The sequence below is a fragment of the Triturus cristatus genome, chromosome 12 (assembly GCF_964204655.1).
Source record: "Triturus cristatus chromosome 12, aTriCri1.1, whole genome shotgun sequence".
Lineage (NCBI taxonomy): Eukaryota > Metazoa > Chordata > Amphibia > Caudata > Salamandridae > Triturus > Triturus cristatus.
In genome coordinates this window covers 226738752-226759824 of record NC_140595.1, presented here as the reverse complement: position 1 = coordinate 226759824, position 21073 = coordinate 226738752, and the positions used below count along the sequence as shown (strand labels likewise).

The 21073-nt window shown below is 44.6% G+C and overlaps 1 protein-coding gene across 5 annotated transcripts in view; it reads right to left on the bottom strand.

The window, feature by feature from the left end:
* The window catches only part of ZDHHC1 (zDHHC palmitoyltransferase 1), a 477328-nt gene that overhangs the window by 115269 nt on the left and 340986 nt on the right, over nt 1-21073 (bottom strand). For all 5 annotated transcript variants that reach the window (XM_085639635.1, XM_085639633.1, XM_085639636.1 and 2 more), the window contains one exon: nt 1357-1468. In XM_085639635.1, coding sequence (XP_085495761.1) covers nt 1357-1468 — 112 coding nt within the window. The remainder of the gene's footprint in view (nt 1-1356; nt 1469-21073) is intronic.

Genomic DNA, 21073 nt, shown 5'->3' with positions numbered 1-21073 from the left:
TGGGAGGTCCTTGGGATACAGGTGTTGGGGTATTTATATGAGAATGAGACCTTGTTGTCCTTCCAGGACTTACAGCATAGGTATGACCTTCCACGAGGAGACTACTTGTTGCATTCAGCGCTTACTGCCGCAATCCAACGTTATTGGAGGGAGGGTTTGTCAGAGCCACGAACCTCAATGGCGTGCCAATATGTAGTAATGTTCGCAGGGACATTCAAGGCTATAACGTGTTTATACCGTCGAATGCTAACGGAAAATTTGGAACCATTGCGGAAGCGGATCTTGGCAGGGAAATCCCTGAGAAGACATGGGCTCATTTGGTTAAGAGAGCATGGAAATGTACGAGAAATGCCCGGTTTCAATTGATACAGTTTTATGTTCTGCACAGAGCATATTTAACACCCACGAAGCGTAATCAGTATTTCGAGGCGGCGGCGGCTCAGTGCCCGCGTTGTGCTCTAGAGGGAGCGGACTTCCTGCATATGATGTGGGGATGCACGAAGTTAGGAACCTTTTGGGAGGAGGTGTTGGACATCATGAATACCATTACTGATAGGACGGTAGAATTAGAGCCGGGTACTTGCCTACTCCATTGGTCTCCGCATACTGCCAGAACGAAAGTGACTAGCAAATTCTTAGACTTGGGGCTGGTATTGGCTAAACGGGAGCTTACTATGCATTGGAAGTCGCGCCAGGGTCCTAAGGTGGGGAGATGGCAGGCAGATTTGCTCAAATGGGCGCAGAGTGAGGGCATACTTAGATTGCAACAAGCCTCACGTATGAATAACGACAAAGCGTATGAGACAGCAAGGGCATGGGAGGCCTTGGTGGCAGCACTTCAGACATCGGACACAGATTCGGAGGGGGACTTGCTTGAAGATGGACGGGGAAACCCGGATCACATGATTGCATAGATTGACCAACTTGCTATGGGCTAATTGCGACAGTTATGGTGTATGATATCACAACCTCTAGTACAGTACTGCCCCTGCTAAACAATGTTGTTAAGCTGCTCCGGGAACTCTGTAATTGATTATACTGTATATACTTAAAGGCGCACTGGTGGGAAGGGAGGGTGGGTGAGATTGGAAAGGAACAGCGTGCACTGTAATATGCTGGATAAGCTGCTGTACCATCGAAGCTGTATATGTTGGTTTTATTGGAAATATATAATAAAAATATGTTAAAAAAATAATAATAATAATAACTTTTCTGGTGACTGCAGTTCAAATAGCAGCCATGACTCGTTACAGTGAAGCATTTCCAAGTCTGATCAGTAATATAACCATAGTAACATGATGCTATACATTCAATGTGAGTTATGAAAACAAACCATGAAGATGCCTCTATGCTCACCTGCAGGCTCATCTGCGCTTCTTCCTGCCGGGGGCTGAATGACGAGCTGGGTTCATAGTCGCCTTTCTGTTTATCATCTTTAATGGCTTCATTTCTGAGCGCATTTACCAGGCTGAAATCAAAATGTAATGAAAGCGGTGTTCAGTATTCTTAGAGGCTGCTTCCTTGTGCTTAATAATGATTTGTAGAAGGACATCAAGAACTAGTTGTGGATCTGCGAGACCTCAGTACCCACATTCTCTCTGTAAAACCTCTTAACAGCCTTTTAGTTCTCACTCTCCTGTTCAGAGCCCCGTTGCTTACCAGCTAGTTTCGCATTTTATAAGCTCTCCTGCATAGGTTATCTAAAATATACAGAATACAGTTCACACTATATCATTACTCCTCAGACAAAGAACAACCCTTATACCAACCTTTATAAGTTTATCTTATCAAACCTATCACACCATCCCATCCCATTAATGTTGATCCTCATCCAGAGACAGGCAAGAGTACTGCACGGTGATTGGTGGCAGTCTTCTTAAAGGCATTTGAACTGTCAGGGTCTTTTACCTGGTGGCATAAAATATTAATTGCCTCTGGGAACATTTTCAGGGGTCCCAGAGCAGACAGGGGTAAGTAGTCCCAGAGTGTAACATTGCGGGCCTTTTACCACAGGTGTTATTGAACCCAAAGCTAAGCACTGAGAAAAAGCCTTTAGCACTTCACCCTCAGCGTAGTGAAGGTGAACGGTCCTAAAAGGGAATATGTGGTTTGAAGCTCAGAGGAGCATCCAATCTCAATCAATGAATCAACGTCCAGCCACTACTTTACAGTTCATACACAGCACAATACTAACTTAATAACCAGAGATTAGTACATCACATTCAGGCAATACTTCGATAATTTTGAAAGGCAGGCATGGGACAGGCAATTCAGAGAAAGCTAGCCCTTTAGCCTTCATGGAGAGGTCTCAATGGGTAATGTTTGCGAGGCAGTCGTATGGAACTTTGTTGTTAGCTGAGAGTACTTGGACCCTCAATTGGTGAGTGCCATCTTGGATTTGTTGCCACCACTGCACTGTACCTTTCTCTCTGCTGTTGTTCAAATTGGTAGACCGTGCCTGCAAGTGTTGGGCAGCAAGTTTAGGGCAGTGCTGGTCTAGGTGAGGTGTGTCCTGTACTGAGCGAAGATTGATGTGTCTCTGCACCAGACAAAATCATTTGGGCGTAGTCTGTGACTTGTGTGCTTGGGCATGCATGGTGGTCAGGGAGGTGTAGGCAATGCCAGTATCAAATGGAAAGATGCCGCACCTGGGTCATGTTGGTGCGCCCAAATGGATTTTGCTTCCTAGTATCTTCCTTGGGGACCATCACAAGCCCACTGATCAAAAAAAGCTACAAGTTCGCCCCGGGTTACAGCAGTGAGTACTTGTTCATCTATGTTCCCTCAAACAGGGGAGAATTCTCTCCTCTTTGGTCCAGTACCACTTCCAGTACTCCAGTTCATCAGTGGGGACTAGAGAATGTGGTCATGTTTCTTTAGTGCCTCAATATTTGCATGCACTTGGTCTCTTAAGCGGAAACCCAAGATGGTTGGTTTCTGCCCTGCAGCCTCGTTAAGGGTACTCTGGCTTCAGCAGACATGTGGGGAAACCTACAGCTTGCAGACCTCACCTCTGGCTGAGCAATGCAGGTCCTTCGCTAAGTCACATCCGGCCATTTCAGTCCGCCCAGCGGAATCATTTTTGCAGTCCTCCCTCTTCCAGACAGGGTCTTCATCATGCATTGGAGATGCCCTTGCACAGGACAAAGGAGACTCTCCCAGCAAGCTTGCAGAACTCATCAAGTTTCTCGCACCAAACCTGGTTGGGGGAGTTGGTTGTCAATTCTCCAACCAAGGAGACCCAAAAAAGGCATCAAGAGAGAGGGTGGCGTCACCACTAAACCACCACATAACTTGGTGGAGGTAACAGTTCTGGGAAAGAATGAAGCACAAAGATGGCAGGGGTGTTCCATAAACTCTGCCTCCTAGCCTTCAGTCTAATTCATATCAGAAGGAGCTCACAAGTACTTGAGAGAAGCCATGCCATCCACATCGCTTTCACTGGCTCCCTCCAACCCTCAATCTTAGTTCCAGAACAGCAAATTAAAATGGATTCCTGTGTTGCCACAGGCATATGTAACAAGCACGCTCCATGCACAGCATACTGTATATATATACACACACACACACACACACACAAACAATCCCACATGGGTGGAGTGAAGGATCCGGTTAAAAAGGACTGGCAGACCATTAGAAAGAAATACAGGAGAGACCAACAACCAACTCACCTCTAGAGATAACAGGAAACAAGCATTGCCACAGCCAATAGGTCTCACCTTTGGGACCTTATAAGTATTTAGTTATGCAGCACAATATCCTTATTGCAACAACATTAACTGTTGCATGGCTATAGACTTATAAGGTCCCACGGGTGAGACCGATTGGCTATGCCAATGCTTGTTAAGATGGGCTGCCAAAGACCAACACTTTGGTCTTAGAGCTGCTTGCTCCCATTTTATTGGCCAGGTTGTAGTTGTGATGGCCATTGAGGGCTCTCTGGATGCCTGCTCTGAAATGATCCAGAAGGATGATATCGTCAGCATGTTGTAATATCGTGACCTTGGTGCCTCCAATTTCGGGCGGGATAGGATTCGCAGGTGTCAGTGATGCGCCCATGTCAGCAGTGTACAGATTGAATACTAGGGTCACAAGCACACAGCCTTGCTTAACGCCATTGTCTGTCTGGATTTTCCCTCTGGTCGCTGTTGGTGTTAATTTGACCCAGTTATCTAGTGTAATTAGTTACTCATTCTAAAATAACACTGGTCTCAGACTGTTCACATAGAGGGTCGCGTAAAGGACCTACTATCAAGGTAGGATAGTGAGAAAGATTTTTTTTTTTATTCTCCCACCTTCATTTTCTCTTCTTATTGTATCAAATATATTTATTTCTCTAGTCAAAGTTGTCCTAACAAGAGGTAACCTACTTGGCTTCTTGTGGTTATATAACCTAGTTCATAATGTTTATTTCTGATTTGTAGGTATTGGTAATTTGAAATACTATTCTACAATTAATTTAAAAAATAGAAACTGAAACAAGGATGGTTTGAGTAGAAAAGGTTCATGCACTTAAACGCTCAGCAGGATGGTGAGGAATCAGAGTGAAAGAACACGAGGGAGCTTTCTCTAATCTCAATGATACAAGTTAACACGCAGAGGCTCACTTGATTTATTTAACTATCCTGAACTCTTCTCATAAACTCTGTCTGTCTCTATGTCTGAAATGATCTCTCCTCTGCTCACAACAGCGTTTGATATTAAGCAGCCATTTACTTCTGTGTTTATTCATAGTGCACCAATGGATGTTTGCATGATTTTTTTCATTCGTGTGACACCTCAGGGCTGTTTTAGAAAGACAGATGTTCAAACTACTGAAACACTAACAATTACTTCAAATACATTCACAGACAAAAGTGCAGCTTACGCTTCTGTGTCCAAATACAATACTCAAAATTTAACTCTTTGATGGAAAAAAACTTACGAAAGCAAAGAACAAATGCCCCTTCCTTCAACTGTGTGTGACTGTATTTTAAAATGCGTTGTAATGTATTTTTCTGATTGCTCTCGTTCTTGCTTTAAATTTTATTTGTGCAATTATTTTACCCATAATGTAAGTTCTGAGGAAGTATAGTTACTCCATTGGGAAACTGGTGAGTTTGGTACAAGCTGCACTTCAGTCAGTTTCTTCGCCCATAAGTCAAGGGCCAGTCTCTGGGATCTGCAAATCTGTGTTTCAGGTTTTTACGAGATTTCATTTGTATGTAAATCAAAACTCGCTGATGGGGGTATCACACTTTACAGTTGTAATGTCATTGATATGGGATGGCCACGTTCTCGCGGAATCGATGGCTGCATCCATCCGCCACATTAGATCACAGACACAGGTGAATGGGTGCCAGTTAGAATGTTGTCTTCACACCTTGGCAAATGGCAATGGGTATTTGTTGAAATTTAGTTGACTGTATTTTGGTGCCATTTTCTGTCGATTATGTAGATAACTCTTTACAATGTATTACATATAATGAATGTTAGTAATTAAAGTGAAAAAACCCTTCACCCTGGTTGATTGATTGAAGCAGCAAGTACAATAGAGTCAAACTAGTAAAGGCCCACATAGTGCTCCTTCAGCATCTCTCAGTTTTCGAAGTGGCTTTATTTTACTAGGGTTACATTTATGCATACTACTATTTTAACATCACTTTTGCTCTTTTTGCAGTGTTTGCCTTCTTGGGAACTAAAACCTTGCTGTTCATTGCCCGGTACTTACAAGGTGTTAGGGCTTCTTGCTCATCTGTGGCAGGTAAGTTTCAACACGAACATTGTTTGTAACACTCTTGACAACCTCTTCCAGCTTTGTTCGCCCAGGGCAAGTACAGTGTGCATTAGTGAGGAGAGACGTCTCAATTGGGCCATTTCAGTTCGGAGTAGTTCAGCACTCTTATTTTCTTTGCTGATCACTGTTCACTTAGGCCTGTCCATGTAAATAACAAGCGCGCGCGCCTCGCGCAAGTAGGGGGTGGGATGGGGTGGGGGGAGTGCGGCCGAGAGCAGGCAGTGTTTCCCTTGCAGGAGCGAGCGCAATAATTGCTACGATATGGCGCCGCTCGCTCCTGCAGGGGAATCGCCTAACGTGCATGCGTTGCATTGAAAGGAATGCAACGTGTGCACGATTTAGCCTGCATAGCCGAATCGATTTCAAGAGGTCTCTTTCCTATGCAGCGCATGCGAGACCTAAAAACCTGTCCTTTCACCATACTCTGTTGTTGCTATAACTGTCAGTTCCCTACAACCTGGTGAGCAGATGTCAGACACGCTAGTAGCATACTGTACCACTGGGAACAGTCATCGGCCGCCACAATAAACATATTGACATAAAAAAAGCCTACAGGACTGGCTTGAGGAAGAGGCGCACGCTCCCTAGAGCCATGCTGGGAACCCTTTTTCATCCTTACATCACCTTATGATTGACATTAACGATCACATAATTATGGATACAGCGACATTTTATTCAGACTGTGCTATTTTAGGATTGTAAATTATGGTAAATTGTGGAATTAAACACTAGGCAAAGGGCTATCGTAGGAACAGCCTGAAGAACTCCATCTTCATGTGTTGCCTGAAAGTAACAAGTGAGGAGAGCTTGGAAGATTACTATGATTCTATAAAATGTGTACTTAAATATTGTGAACCCTTCTGCACAAAAAAACTGCAAAATGTATTTTTCTGTGTTTAACTAACTGAGCCTGAGCTAAGGGCATGATTACGATATCAACAGACGGGTTACTCACCATAACAGTGACGGATATTTCGTCTACCAAAATTTAAATCCCATTATATACTATAGGATTTATATTTCGTCGGATTGGAGTTCCGGTACCATTATGACAGAGTAACCTGTCCGCCAGGATCAAAATCAGGCCCCAAGTCTCAGCTTCATCTTGGTCCTCATCACAGCCATGATGTTTGTATTCATTGCTTATTATGACACCACACCTAACCAAAATGTACACGTATGCTCTGTACTGCCATGTTGTTCTCCAAGAACCAGGGAGTAAGCCTTTTACTACTCTTAAGGTTTTCCCTGCTTAGGATACTGTGTACTAATTCATTTTGTGAAATTTCCATTGTATGTGTAAATAGATTTGTACTGCTATCTCCAATGACATTCGGTAAAATAACCATATTAATATTCAGTTAGGGGCTAGTTCTAGAAAGATGACGTATGATTCTGTATTGAGAAGATACTGCTACATTTACAAATCTAAAGAAGTTAATGGTGGATAGAGGGGTCGCACATCAATAACAAGATCAATTATGAATGGGCTTCAAAGTATATAGTGTAATCAAATAACATGAGAAGGTAGAATTGGTGCCACTCAGGGTAAGACACATCCCACTACCTTGGGTGCAGAAAACACAAGTAACAAGGTTACTTGCAAATTAGCTTACAAAAACTAGATATACCCTGGCACTCATAACATTTGAAACTCAATTAGTGACACTGTTAAGTCAGGACTAGAGAGGTGATAAATACTCAATACAGGAAATTTCGTTTCTCAGGACATTCACAAATGCATTTCATTGATTTGACCTGGTTGGTATCAAAGTAACGCAGAAGTGTTACAAAACGTAAAGGGACTGAAACACTTAAATCCAAGTGATACAATCAAAATTAAAGTCACTACAATGATGAAATAGTGATCCAGTCCTTGATGCAGAAAACAAGAAACAGCCAACACGTGTTCCGTCACAACCGTGACTTTTACAAGGCTTAAGATTGAACGTATTTCTAGAAGAAGTTAACAGCTCGCTGGTAGTGATAGTGAGTAGATTTAGGAGTAATTCAGTAGGACTGGGTAGACTTTGAGAATAGTGCTATTAAGACTATGGTAGACTGGTTGCTTGGTAGCAAATTGAACGATTTCAAGGGATTGTACAATTTGATTATGAGGGAGCAGATCCTTAAACATTTCCAAAATCAGTTGTTGCATCAATACCTGGTTGACTCTGATCTGACTTCTCCCCAAGAATTGGGAAAAAAGGCAGATAAGTGGGTCAGAACCATGGCGAACCAGAAAAAAATCTGAACTCTGGTGGTGACCAGAAGAAGCAGGATTCTAAAACTCCAAATAAGGGTGGGGACACGGGTTAACATCAAAAGCCTTCATCAGGGCCCCAGAAACCTACATCTGGGGGAGAGTCACAATCCAACAAAGGAAAACGCAAGAGAAAACCATGGTGTTCATTTTTTAAGGTAAAGACCCATCGGACAAAAGATGCTGATTGTCCAAAAGCCAAGGAAAATCCTCCTACCACCACTGTCCCTAAGGCAACTGCGCCCCCTAGCACTAGTACAGGTGGTGGTACAGGGAACAAGGGATCAGTAGGGTTCACCTTAGCTCTGAGGTAGGTTCTGGCCTAGTCAGGACCCCAGCTCAGGCTGTGCTTGTCTGTGATGGTTGGTTAGATATTGCCACCTTATTTATCAGTCCCAGTAACCTGGGCAAATACAGACAGCAGCCTTTGATTAATAGCAAGGAGGCCATGGCATACAGGGACACAGTTGCAAGTGTCACTACGGTCTTGTGGACCCTGAACAGTTCATACTTGGTGAGATGTACCAAGTGACCAATGCTAACAATGTCAGGACTGATCATTCCTTGGCAGTTGTTAATTTCAGCTGGGGAGAGGTAACTGTCCCAAAGAAAGCTGTGGTTAGCACAGAACTTCCAGTGGAATGCTTGTTGGGCAATAATTTGGAAATTCCAGCCAGGCTGAAGTGGAACTCAGGACTCATGCAGCAATGCTGGGCATCTCTGCAGATGTGTTTGCTGTGCCCAGGTAACAAGCCAAACTGATGTCTACTGAACAGGCCTTGGATCCTGAAAAGATGGACCAGGTGCCTTCCAATAGAAGGGGCAGGAGGGGTAAAGCTGTGTCTCCCCTCCCCTCCCCCCCAGGCTCCGAGAGAGGATCAGTCTCTTGAGGGAGATGACTTCAGTCCCTTTGAAGGAACTGTCTCAGATGAATTGGAACCTGATCAGGTTGAGTTCTTGTGGACAGGGGGCCCTTCCAGGGCAGATCTGAGTCAGGAACAGCAAACATGCCCCTCTCCTGAACCCCTCAGACAGCAAGCTGCTATTGAGGTCAGTGGGTCCCCCAGGATCTATTGGGATGAGGGACTCCTTTACTCAGAGGGTAGAGACCCCAAGCGTGGTGCCACCAGGAGGTTGGTCATACCTCTGAAGTTTAGGGGTTTCCTACTCACCCTGGCACATGACATTCCCTTGGCAGGACACCTAGGCCAAAGTAAGACTTGGGACAGGCTTGTCCCTCACTTTCACAGGCCTCACATGTCAGAGGACACCAAGGAGTTTTGTCGCTCCTGTACCACCTGTCAAGCCAGAGGTAAGTCAGGTGGTACCACAAAGCCCCCCCCCCTAATATCACGAGCTGTGGTGGGGGTTCCCTTTGAGAGAGTTGGGATTTACATAATTGGTCCCATGAACCCTCCACCTGCATCTGGACACAGTTACATTCTAGTGGTGGTGGACCATGCCACTAGGTATCCAGAGGCTATACCCCTTAGAACCACCACAGCTCCTGTGGTGGCCAGGGCCCTCCTGGAAATTTTTCCCAGAGTGGGTTTCCCCAAGGAGGTCTTAACTGACAGAGGTACAAACTTCATGTCTAGTTACATCACTGCAATGTAGAAAGAGTGTGGAGTGAATTACAAATTCACCGCACCCTATCACCCACAATGCAATGGGTAGGTTGAAAGGTTCAACAAAACCCTCAAGGGAATGATCATGGGCCTCCCAGAAAAGCTTAGGCGGAATTGGGCTGTCCTGTTGCCCTTCCTTCTCTTTGCCTACAGAGAGGTCCCACAAAAGGGGGTTGGCTACAACCCTTTTGAACTTTTGTTTGGGCATCCAGTAAGGGGTCCCTTATCTTGGTGAAGGAGGGATGGGAGTTATCTCTCCAGCCACCCAAACAAGATATAGTGGTCTATGTACTTTGTCTCAGCTCCAGGATGGCGGAGTACATGAAGAAGGCCAGCAAAATCCTTAGGCAAGTCAAGAATTGCAAAATGCTTGGCATGGCCAAAAGGCTGTACTGACTGTTTATCAGCCAGGACAGAAAGTATGGGTGTACGAGCCTGTGGCTCCAGCAGCTCTCCAGGAAGAGTGGAGTGGACCCCATACTATCATTGAGAAAAAGGAGAGGTCACCTACTTGGTGGACCTTGGAACTCCCAGGAGCCCGCACATGGTGCTCCATGTAAACAGGCTTAAACCCTATGTGGACAGGTCAGACATGGGCTTGCTCATGGCTACTGATGAGGGCAAGGAGGAAGACAGTGACCCATTGCCTGATCTCCTCTCACAGAACCATGATGATGGCTCAGTAGAAGGTGTAGCCTTGGCAGGCAGCCTCACTGAGCAACAGCAAATTGATTGCAGGAAGATCCTCAATCAATACAGACACATGCTATCTTTGACTCCTAATCAGACCACCTGGTGTACCCATGAAGTGGACACAGGTGAGAGCTTACCTGTTAAAAATAAGATTTACAGGCAGCCTGACCATGTCAGAGATTGCATCAGGACTGAGGTACAAAAGATGCTGGAATTGCGAGTGATTGAACCCTCCGATAGCCCTTGAGCTAGTCCAGTGGTCCTGGTACCCAAACCTCATACCCAAGGTGGTAAAAGAGAAATGAGGTTGTGTGTGGACTACATGGGACTCAGTGCAGTCACTAGGACTGATGCACACCCTATTCCTAGGGCAGATGAACTCATAGACACTTTGGCCTCAGCAAACGTCTTGAGCAAGTTTGACCTCACTGTTGGATATTGGCAAATCACACTAGCTGAGGATGCCAAACCAAAAACAGCATTTTCAACCCCTAGTCGGCATTATCAATTTATTATGATTCCCTTCGGCTTGAAGAATGCACCTGCCACATTCCAAAGTTGGTGAACTAAGTCCTTACAGGCCTGGAAGCCTATGGTGCAGTGTATCCTGATGATATAGCTGTCTTTAGCTCCAACTGGGAGGATCACCTGGTCCACCTGAAGAATGTTTTAGAGGCTCTGCAGAAAGTAGGTCTCACTATCAAGGCCACCAAGTACCAGATAGAGTAGAGTAAGGTTGTATACCTGGGCAACCTTGTAGGTGAAGGCCAGGTTCAACCATTGCAGAGCAAAATCCAGACCATATTGGACTGGGTTGCTCCCACTACCCTGACTCAGGTCAGAGCTTTCTTGGGCCCGACTGGGTACTACAAGAGATTTGTTAAAGGTTATGGGTCAACGGTGACTCCCTTGAATTATCTCACATCAAAGAGAATGCCCAAGAAAGTTCAGTGGACAGTTAGTTGTCAGAAGGCATTTGATGATCTCAAGCAGGCCATGTGCACTGCTCCCATTCTGCAAAGTGCTGACTATTCCAAACAATTAATTATCCAAACAGATTCATCTGAGTTGGGGGTAGGGGCTGTGTTGTCACAACTTAATGCACAGGGTCAGCTTTTATTAGCAGAAGGTTGACCCCCAGAGAGAGATTTTGGTCAGCCATTGAGAGAGAAGCCTTTGCTGTGGTTTTGGCTCTGAAGAAGCTGAGGCCATACTTGTTTGGCACTCACTTCATTGTTCAGACAGACCATAAACCCCTCTTATGGCTAAAACAGATGAAGGGTGACAAACCCAAACTTTTGAGGTGGTCCAATTCCCTACAGGGGATGGACTATACAGTGGAACATAGACCTGGGAGTAACCATGCCAATGCAGATGGACTCTCCAGATATTTCCCACTTAGAAAATAAAAGACTCAACTGGGCAAGGTTAGTCTCATCTCCTTACGTTTGGGGGGTGTAGGAAAGTAGGATCTGCTTCTTATGGTTACCCTCACTCTTTGCTGGATGTTACACTGTTTTGACTAGTCTGACTAGGGATCCTGCTAATCAGGACCCCAGTCTATCTGCTTTCTCCCTAAAATGTAATGACATGTACTAAGGTGCACTCCAGATTGGATACCCGGATACCCTTATAAGTCCCTAGTATATGGTACACATGTACCCAGGGCATAGGTACCCGAGACGCCTTCCATGGGCTGGAGCATGTATTATGCCAGCCATGAGAGGCCATGCAAAATGGAACTACAGGTCTGCCATTGCAGCCTGTGTAAGCTGGTGCTTGCACCACTTACATTAGATATAGGTTCACTATATCTATAGGTCACTACACTTAAAACTTATAAGTGACCCCTATAGCAGGCCTTGACAATCCTGAAGGCAGGGTGCTGGGTTTTACGTGAGAGGGTGCCCCTGCATGAGCGAAGCCCCTGTATAGCCTTCGGAGACCATTCTACCGGGTTGTCTGTGGCACAGTCAGACATATAGGTAGAGGTGCATTATAACCCCGCGGTAAATGCCATCTCAAAAACGACGGGGTCACTGGTCTCTCCGGTACCAGCCTTCTCAACCCGGGCAACACAAAATGGTTGCTGCTGACCAGAGACACATTTCTGCCCTCCTGCTGCTGTGCCAAGCTCGAGCAGGGGAAGGCAGGACAATAGGCGTCCTGTCACAGGGAGGTGTGACCACCTCCTAGACAGGATTTAGTGTATTGGCGCTGGGTAGGTGCACTTCCACATTGCCTGAAAGTCTGCATCTGGAGCACAATTGGTGTCCCTGTGCATAGTCCAGTTCAAACCAGTTCTGGGAGCCGTTGGCTCCTGCTCTGGTGCAAAACTGGACAAAGGACTTCCCCTCTGTCCTGACCCTCCCCTAGGAGGGTCCCCTGAATCTGTCCAACCCTCTCCCGTGGGTACATAAGCGCTTACCTGGCTGTAGGACCTTAGCTTTGACGTGGACAAGATTCTGAACAAGAAACCACTGAACTTCGACCGTCTGGACACTCTGGACTTCGCTACACTTCGACTGGGACCGACTTCTTCTCCCTCTCCGTCCAAAGCATCGTTCCGTGCAGGACCTGTGGGGCATCAAGGACATCCGAAGAATCTCACTTTGGGTGAAGGAGTCACTCCCTTGCATCCGCAGGCACCGTAACGCAACTGACTGGTCTGCTGATCCTGAGCCTCTGCGGACTCCGAAGGCTCCAGGAACACAGGTGGTGGGTTCCGACTTTCCTTGAGGTCGACCTGCCCTCTCACCAAGTTTGAGGCCAGTATCCCTCGTAGGGACCGCATAACCCGAACCCCTGTGCACCGCGTAGTACTTTTGCAAGTGCATATGCTTGTTGGTGATTCCCGAGCTTGTGCATTGGACTGCGTGTAGTCCTGACCCTCAGCAGTATTTCCACCAAAGAACTCCGGCCTCCTCACACCGAGTGCTCCATGTGCTGTTATTTTGTGATCTTGCTTGAGGTCCCTTGCGACTTCTGGTCATTCGGCCTGGGGTTCCTCCTGAGAGTCATCTTTAATTCTCTTGGGCTTCCCTGGTTGCTCCAGACGTGCCCTGACTACCCATTGCTTGGTGAGTCCCCTGGACTTTGCTGGTGCACACCACAACCTACTTGACCTTCATGCGTTGGTTGCTGTTGCCAAGGCTTGTTGGTGCTCCAGCCGGACACCGACCCCTCTGCACTCGACATCCTTCGTGGGACAGCTCGCGTCCGGCTCCTGGTCGTCCTCGATGTCTCCTGGCCCTTGTGGCTGCAGAGTCAAGTATCCCCTCTGCGCACCAGAAGCACCCAGTATTGGTGGGCATTTGTCTACTGAGCCCCTGGTCACCCTGAAGTGACCTAGACTCTGTCCTTTCTGCTTTCAGGATCCTTTCATCACGAATCTCCCCTTGGATTCCAACGGACACTTTCTTCCTTTCCGGCAGCAGCTCTTCTTTGAATTTCTCCACTGAAAACGCCAGCGGGTTCCGACACCACTTCAGACCTATGCACTCAGCTCCCCTGGGATAGGTAACTCGGGTACACCAGTATCCAGGGTTTCCTCGAAGTCCACCGAGAAGGGTCCTTAAACTTTAAAATTGTAACCGCAACTTCCCCATTGAACTGTACGTATCCCGCGTCGTGTTAGCACACTGCAACCATCCTCCGTGGGGTCCCTGTTTACTCACCTTGGGTGGTTCCTTGGGGTGCCAGCGACTATACACATTCTAGACACTGTCTCGACTCAAGTCGTGGTTCTTATACCACTATTTTAGTATATGGTTTGGTCTCCCCCTGGAGCCCACTGTGTATTGTGCTACTTACAACTATTTATTTGCCAAAGTATTGTGTGCTTTGTGTTGCATCCTCGTCTAGAGATACATATTTTTATAACTATTGTGTGGTTCTCCTTTCATTTGATTAATACTAAAGGTGATATTCTGGTAAAACAAGCTACTTTACATTCCTTCAAGATTAATCCTTTAGGCTGCTCTACACAGCTACCACTAGGATAGCTTTCTAAAGGTTATCTTTGACGTCATACATCACAAGGGTCATTTGGACTGGAGCATGGTGCCCACTTTAATTAGTGGACAGCATATACCAGGCCAACGTCACACACACTGAATATACACTTTACAACTAAAATGCACTATTATTCATGTACTAATTAAGCGCCCTCTTCTTTTAATTAGGAGTTGAAAATTCTTACGACCATTATTTTTAAAATATGGTTAACTGTTGCGTTTTCCTGCAATTGACTTTTTAGTGAGTATCCGATTTTTAGATACGACTGTGGGTCTGGGACGCCTCCTACAATCAGCGAGAAAAATGGCCTGTCATTAATTAATTCTTTAACTAGATAAATGGATATTTTAAGACACTTGATTTTTGTAATTGATGTTTTAGCTAGTATTAGTTTTATAATAATAATAATAAACTTCTTTATTCGGTTTTTACAGATTGTAAAACCATAAAAGGTACATTTCACACAAAAAATACAAATATGCAGTAAAAATGATAATCATGGGAAATAGTTACACAAATCCAAAGTCAGGTGTTTTACAGAAAACAATTCTTATGATTTCGGTAACATTTTGTCTTACAGATTTTTCCTGTGTTTTACAATACATTTTAAAAAATTGAGAACACAATAACAGACCAGTTCAGATTCTAGCAGTTGGAGACGTAACATGGCTGGACGACATTGTCTAAATCCCCACTGCTTTAATAAAGGAAGTAGCCAAACCCTCCTGTGTGGGTGATGGAATTTACAGAACAATATTGTGTGTAAATTCGACTGTATTGATTTTTCATCACAGGGACAAGTAGAGAGAATTAAATCCCACTTTTTTCTGTCAGGGAATGCTACTAATCTGTGAAAAAGATCTAGTCTGAATCTTGTTAATAGCATTCTGTCATAGGTACTAATCTGTAATGTAAGGTAGGGCTGGATTAAGAATGTCAGCTGGATCATATTGGCATGGAGAACCGAGGGTTTTGACCACTCAGATGCCAGCCTTAGTGATTCTAAATGTGTCAGGGCCAGTTGTTTCAATGATCGTTTTGATACCTCGATAACGTTGTTGGGTTCGAGATAATATTTCTCCAATCCAAGATCTTTCAAGAAATTTCTAATGTATCGAAGCCATTTAATTTTTAATGATTGGTCAAGGATCATTGAATCTGCAACAACTTCCTGAGTTATGCTATTTTTTTCAGAGGTCCATATGCGCCGCCAAAGCAATAATGGTTGGATCTTTAATAGGTCCTCTAAATAAGGGATTCCGAGTTCTAGATGAGAGGCGTAGATCGAGGTGCTACGTGATGTTGCTAGCAGGAAACTAAAAAAGGTGTTTTCGACCACCTGTAGAGCGCTAACATCTACATGTCCCCAGAGTCCCGCCCCATATAGTGCAATGGCCTGGCATTTGGCTATATATATTCTTAGTAGTTCCACTGGGGGCCTTTTCCCCAATCTCTGAGAAAAACTCATCAAGGAAATTATTGCTCTTTTGAGAAGATGACATCTGGCCTCTACTGCTGGTCTCCAATTAAGTTTTTCATCAATCATGATGCCCAGGTAGGAGTATTGAGTGGTTAGCTCCAATTTTTGGTCATTAAGGTAAATGTTCTTTAGACGTTTTTTTCCGCTACCTGCTACCATAACAAACGTTTTTTTTACATTTACTTGTAGATCCAGCCCACCCATAAAATTGACATATCTGTTCAGGGAATTTTGCAGTTCTCGTGGTGTACGTGCCAAAATGACAGCATCGTCTGCGTAGAGCAGGGCGGGAATCAGGCGTTGTTTTACTCGTGGTAGGTCCTGCGCCCCCCTCAACATCGCCTCCTCTAATCCATTTGTGTATAGAGAGAAGAGGAAGGGAGCCAGGACACATCCCTGCCTGACTCCACGCTCTACTGCAAAAGGTGCTGTCAGCTCCCCTCTTGTGCCAAAGCGAACCCTTGCTGTTGCATTTGAGTACAGTTCTCTTAAAAGGTCTAGAATGGGGGAATCCACTCCCATGTGGGCCAAAATCGTCCAAAGTTTTGCGTGGGAGACACAGTCAAACGCAGCGGACAAGTCCACATAAACCATGTAGACTGTGTCATTCTTTGCTTGAAGATATTTGGCCACTATCATGCTAAGATTAAGAGCCTGCTCCACGGTTCCAAAGCCCTCCCGAAAACCGAATTGAAGATCTGAGACAATGTCTTTCTCTTCAGCCCAGTTCTGGAGTCGCTCAAGCACGACTCTGCCAACAACCTTTCCCAAGGAGTCTAATAGGGAGATCGGGCGGTAACATTTCACATCTTGACGGTCTCCCTTTTTAAAGATAGGGACCATAATCGATTTCGTCCAAGATTTTAACAGGCCCAGCTTCACTGATGCAGTGCATACTCTCGTAAGGATGGGGGACCAGAGATCTAAATTCAATTTAAAAAGATCCACTGGAACCCCATCTGGACCTGGGGCTTTCCCACTTTTACTCGCTACCAAGGCCTTTATAACTTCGGAAATATCGATGTACAGGGAGATTGGGTATACAACTGTAGGAAGTAACAATTGTGCCCCTGTCGATGTAGCTGTATTATTAAAAATATTGGAGAAATGAGACACCCAGATATCTTCCTCAATTGTGACTTCTATCTTTGGGCCGTCTTTATCTTGTAGATAAGGAGTTTTAACAGTTCTCCAGAAGGCAGCGCTATTATTAGAAACGGCGCTAGAATGTAAATCATTCCAAAGTTTCTCTTTTAAGTCTTTGGTTCTTTGCTTACGAGCCCGTCGATATTGATGTCTCAAGAATTGGATCTGAACCTGATCTCTATCGGCTTTGTTTAACGCCTCCTTTAATTTAGTTAGGGCCATAGTACAGCTGTGATTAAACCATCCTTTAGTAGTTGGATTTGAATTGTGTAAAGTTACTGTAAGAAGTTCCTTAATTTTCTCTAAAATATGTGCAAAATTATTTAGGACTTCTACATCTGTTACTCCTAAATCCAAACACTTGATTATATTTTCATATGCCTCGTTGACCAACTTGCTTGTAAATTCTTCCGGATCCACTTTTCCCCATTTTAATGTATAACCATTTTGCCTTCCCATCTCAAGATTATTTTGTGCGAGGGTCTTCGCTATAACAGCGGTTGAAGATTGACAATCGGTTACATGACATTCCATCCTAAGGGCAGAATGATCACTTAAATCGTTTGTCAAAACCTCAAACAGCCTGACTCGGGGCAACAATCCTGTTGATACGAGGATATAATCTACTGTGGTTTTATGGCCCCGACCCACGTATGTTGGTTGCAGGGAATTTGTACCTGGACTTGATTCATTGATGATTACAAGTTCCAGGTCTGTCAAAACATTATTCATTGCGTTTCCCCCCCTGCTATGAAAAAAATGCATCAGGGGAATATCATTTTCGTCCACAATCCCGCAACGATTTTTCCCTACGTGTGGGCATGGGTGTAGATTCAGGTCTCCTCCCCAAAGAAGATGTGCTGCCCCTTTTCCCATCCTTAATTTGTGGGTTATCCTTTCTTTGATGTTAGTTAGAACAGACAGAAATTTGTCCTCTTCCAAGTTGTTGTAAAAATTAAGCAATAGGATCGTCTCTTTGTTATTTTTCACGAGGGAGAGTAACTGAAAGTTTGGTTCATACACAACTACAGAGACTTTCAGAAAGTTAACTGTGTTTGCTATGTATGTGATCAAACCTCCCTTAGGTCTACCTACATTAGTACTCTGAGCGGGAGTGAAAAATGTTTTATAACACTGAAGATGGAGTTCGGTCATAGACCATGTCTCCTGGAGACATATGATTTTCCCCGACTCCAGGAAAGTAACGGCCGTCCCATCGTTAATCTTGGAGCGGAGGCCCGCTACATTCCAAAAGAGGATGGGTAAATACTGCAATTCTATATTGTCCGGGGCTTTATTTATTATATAGGTCATTTTTTCTTTAGGTTCTAGGTAACATGTCTTGGGGTTTGTAATTTCCGAGTTGGTCACAAGCTCAGTTGTTGGACAGATTGTTTTTTCCTTGGACTTTAGTTTACATGTTGTTGTTTCTGACATGTCTAGTAGTCAATCAACTGATTCAAGAACGCTATACCTATTTGTCATCGGAATACTAGACCAAAAATCACTTTGGGGTGGCTCTCTGTATACCATTCGAGAACCCCAATCCTCCCGCCCTCCTCTCCAGTGTTGTGGTCCCGATGCATGCCAAGGGCCATCGTGGTCATAGTGGCGGGAACCCGCTACTTGCCAACGATTAGGTTGTTTCCCCTGAGGTAGAACTATTGCTTCCCAGGGGCGAACGGCATGATTTGGGATCCCTTTAACAAGACCAGAAGGATAGAAAAAGGAGAGTCTCCTAGTTCCTATTTCCTCATTTACATTCGAGAACTCCCAGGAGCAGATATAGTTTACCACTCTTGGGTCCTCAAATGTGATCAAAATGCAATCTCCTGGTATAGTTTTTCTACTGTTTCCCACCCATGGGGTCCTGCGTACCATCAGAATCCTACAAGTCCAATTTACTGGTACAGGACGATTAGTATTAAGCCAGTATTGGACTTTATTTTTTAATGACCACGTAGGTTCTGTATTTGGGTTATCTATTTCAGGGACGCCTGTCATTACAACCACGAAAGGAGTTGCTTCTGGGGGCAAATCCACAGCCAATCTAGGTTCAGGAGGCTTCCTTACGTCGCCACTGTTACTATCGGGCACCATGATTTTTTTGGGGGCTTTATTTGTCGGCGTTATTTTTTTGTTAGGCATAAGTTTTTTTGAGGCCAGGGTTATCGGAGCTGATGTTTTTTCTTTCGGGGTGTTATTCTGGGGCGGAGTTGTCACGAGGTTTAGGGTGGATTCCACTACCCTGTTGCCATTTCGCACTTTAGAAGGAGGTAATTTTGGTGTTACTTTTACTGATACATTTTCTAAAACTTTATGTTGTCTGTTTGCTGGCTTTTGAGGGGGCAACTTAGTTCTTTCCTTGCTACAATCCCCTGGGCCTTGCTTAAGTTTTATATCATCTATCAGGTTCACTAGCTGTTGCTCTATCCGCATTAGTCTTGATTCAAGTGGAGCAAGGGAAGATTTTAGGAGGGCCGTGAGATTGTTAATCAATTGTGAATTGTCAATCTCATTTCTTGTTTTACTGTGAGGTGAGTGCATAGGAATTTCTTCGCTTGTTAATTCTAAAGTGTCTTGCGTAGACTGATTTATCGCTATTAGATCAGATGGATGTTCTGCATTGTGAGGTTCTATCTCTATCTCTTCCCCGCTACACTGATCAACAATTTGGCGAAGACTAGAGTTTTTAGAGGTATTTTTTCGTTTCCTTATGGCACCCTCTCTCCTTCCTCTTGATTGTCTCACTTCTTCCGGTGTTAATTGAGGAATCATGTCTGGTGTCCTCTCTAAATCTAAACTTGTCTGGAACTCAGATAGTTGGGAGGCCGACACATCAACATTGTTTGTCAGGCTACGCCTACCCTCACAAGGTGGCCTGCACCCATCTGTACTAAGAGTTTCCGGGCTTTTTGCATTCCTTAGGTTTCCAATGGATGATCTTTTGGCCAAAGCTAAATCCAGAGAGACCCTATCTTCTATTAGGCTGATACTCTGGTCAATGAATGTATTTGCCTTGGCTATGAAGTCGTCCATATTAGTTTTATAGATGTCATTGCGGGTCTAGGGTGTTTTTTTACGTTCTGTGAGAAATATGAATTAATTTTTTAACAAGACAAATTTTTATGTATGTGATTTAAGAATGTGGAGTGGAATTGTATTGGTTTTAAGAACAAATGTCCGAATAAACGTGCTATTTATTCTGCATTTCAAGGTTTTGTTTCTTTTTCATACAATTGTTTTTTTGTTTACACAATTTAGTGTAAACAAAGCAATAGCTAATAAAAACTGATACCCTTCTAAACAACAGTAAGATATGCTCCATTGGTTCAGGGTGAGGTGCATGAGAACACAAGCATTGGCAAAACGAAGTCTGGGCTCTAAAAGGGAAAGCTATTGACTTTGGCTATGCATTTGTCATTGGGATTCGGATGAAAAAGCATGCCTCTTGACATGTGGATTCGTGGCTTCCATTTTTGGAATGGTGTTACAGTGGATGCACTTATGTGCATCGTAACACGGGCACCGTAATGGAAGGTAAAAATAGGATAGGAGTGCGCCCCAGTGCATAAAAAGCAAGCAAGCAGCTTCGTAGCAGATTTTCAGCTGCAGATCCCTCGTAATGTAAATAATGAATCTTAAAATTGAAAGTGAGATTGGGAGAGGCAAGATGGCGGCTGTGCTGTCGACCGACTGAGCTGACTCAGTGCTCTCCTGACCAACGCTCCTCGCTCTATGTGTTTTGTTTGAAGCAGCGTAATAGCAGAAGGGAAAGAATCATTATACCTTCTGGCATGATCTGGCGTTTATGGTTGTGGCGTCTCGGGTTCCCAACACCTCTTCGTTGGATTTCTGCCAGCCCGCTCCTTAGCGCTGCAGCGGATACGACTTGGCGTTCCCCGACGGCTCTGATGGCTCCGATGGCGCCTAAAAACACTGGGAAAGGACTAAAGAACCGAAGTGTTCTGCCGGGTGCGGGAAGTCTGGGGAAAGCAGATCCAGATAATGAGGCAGACCGATCAGTTACAGGGATACCAGCCGGCGGACCGGGAATGGGATGAACAACA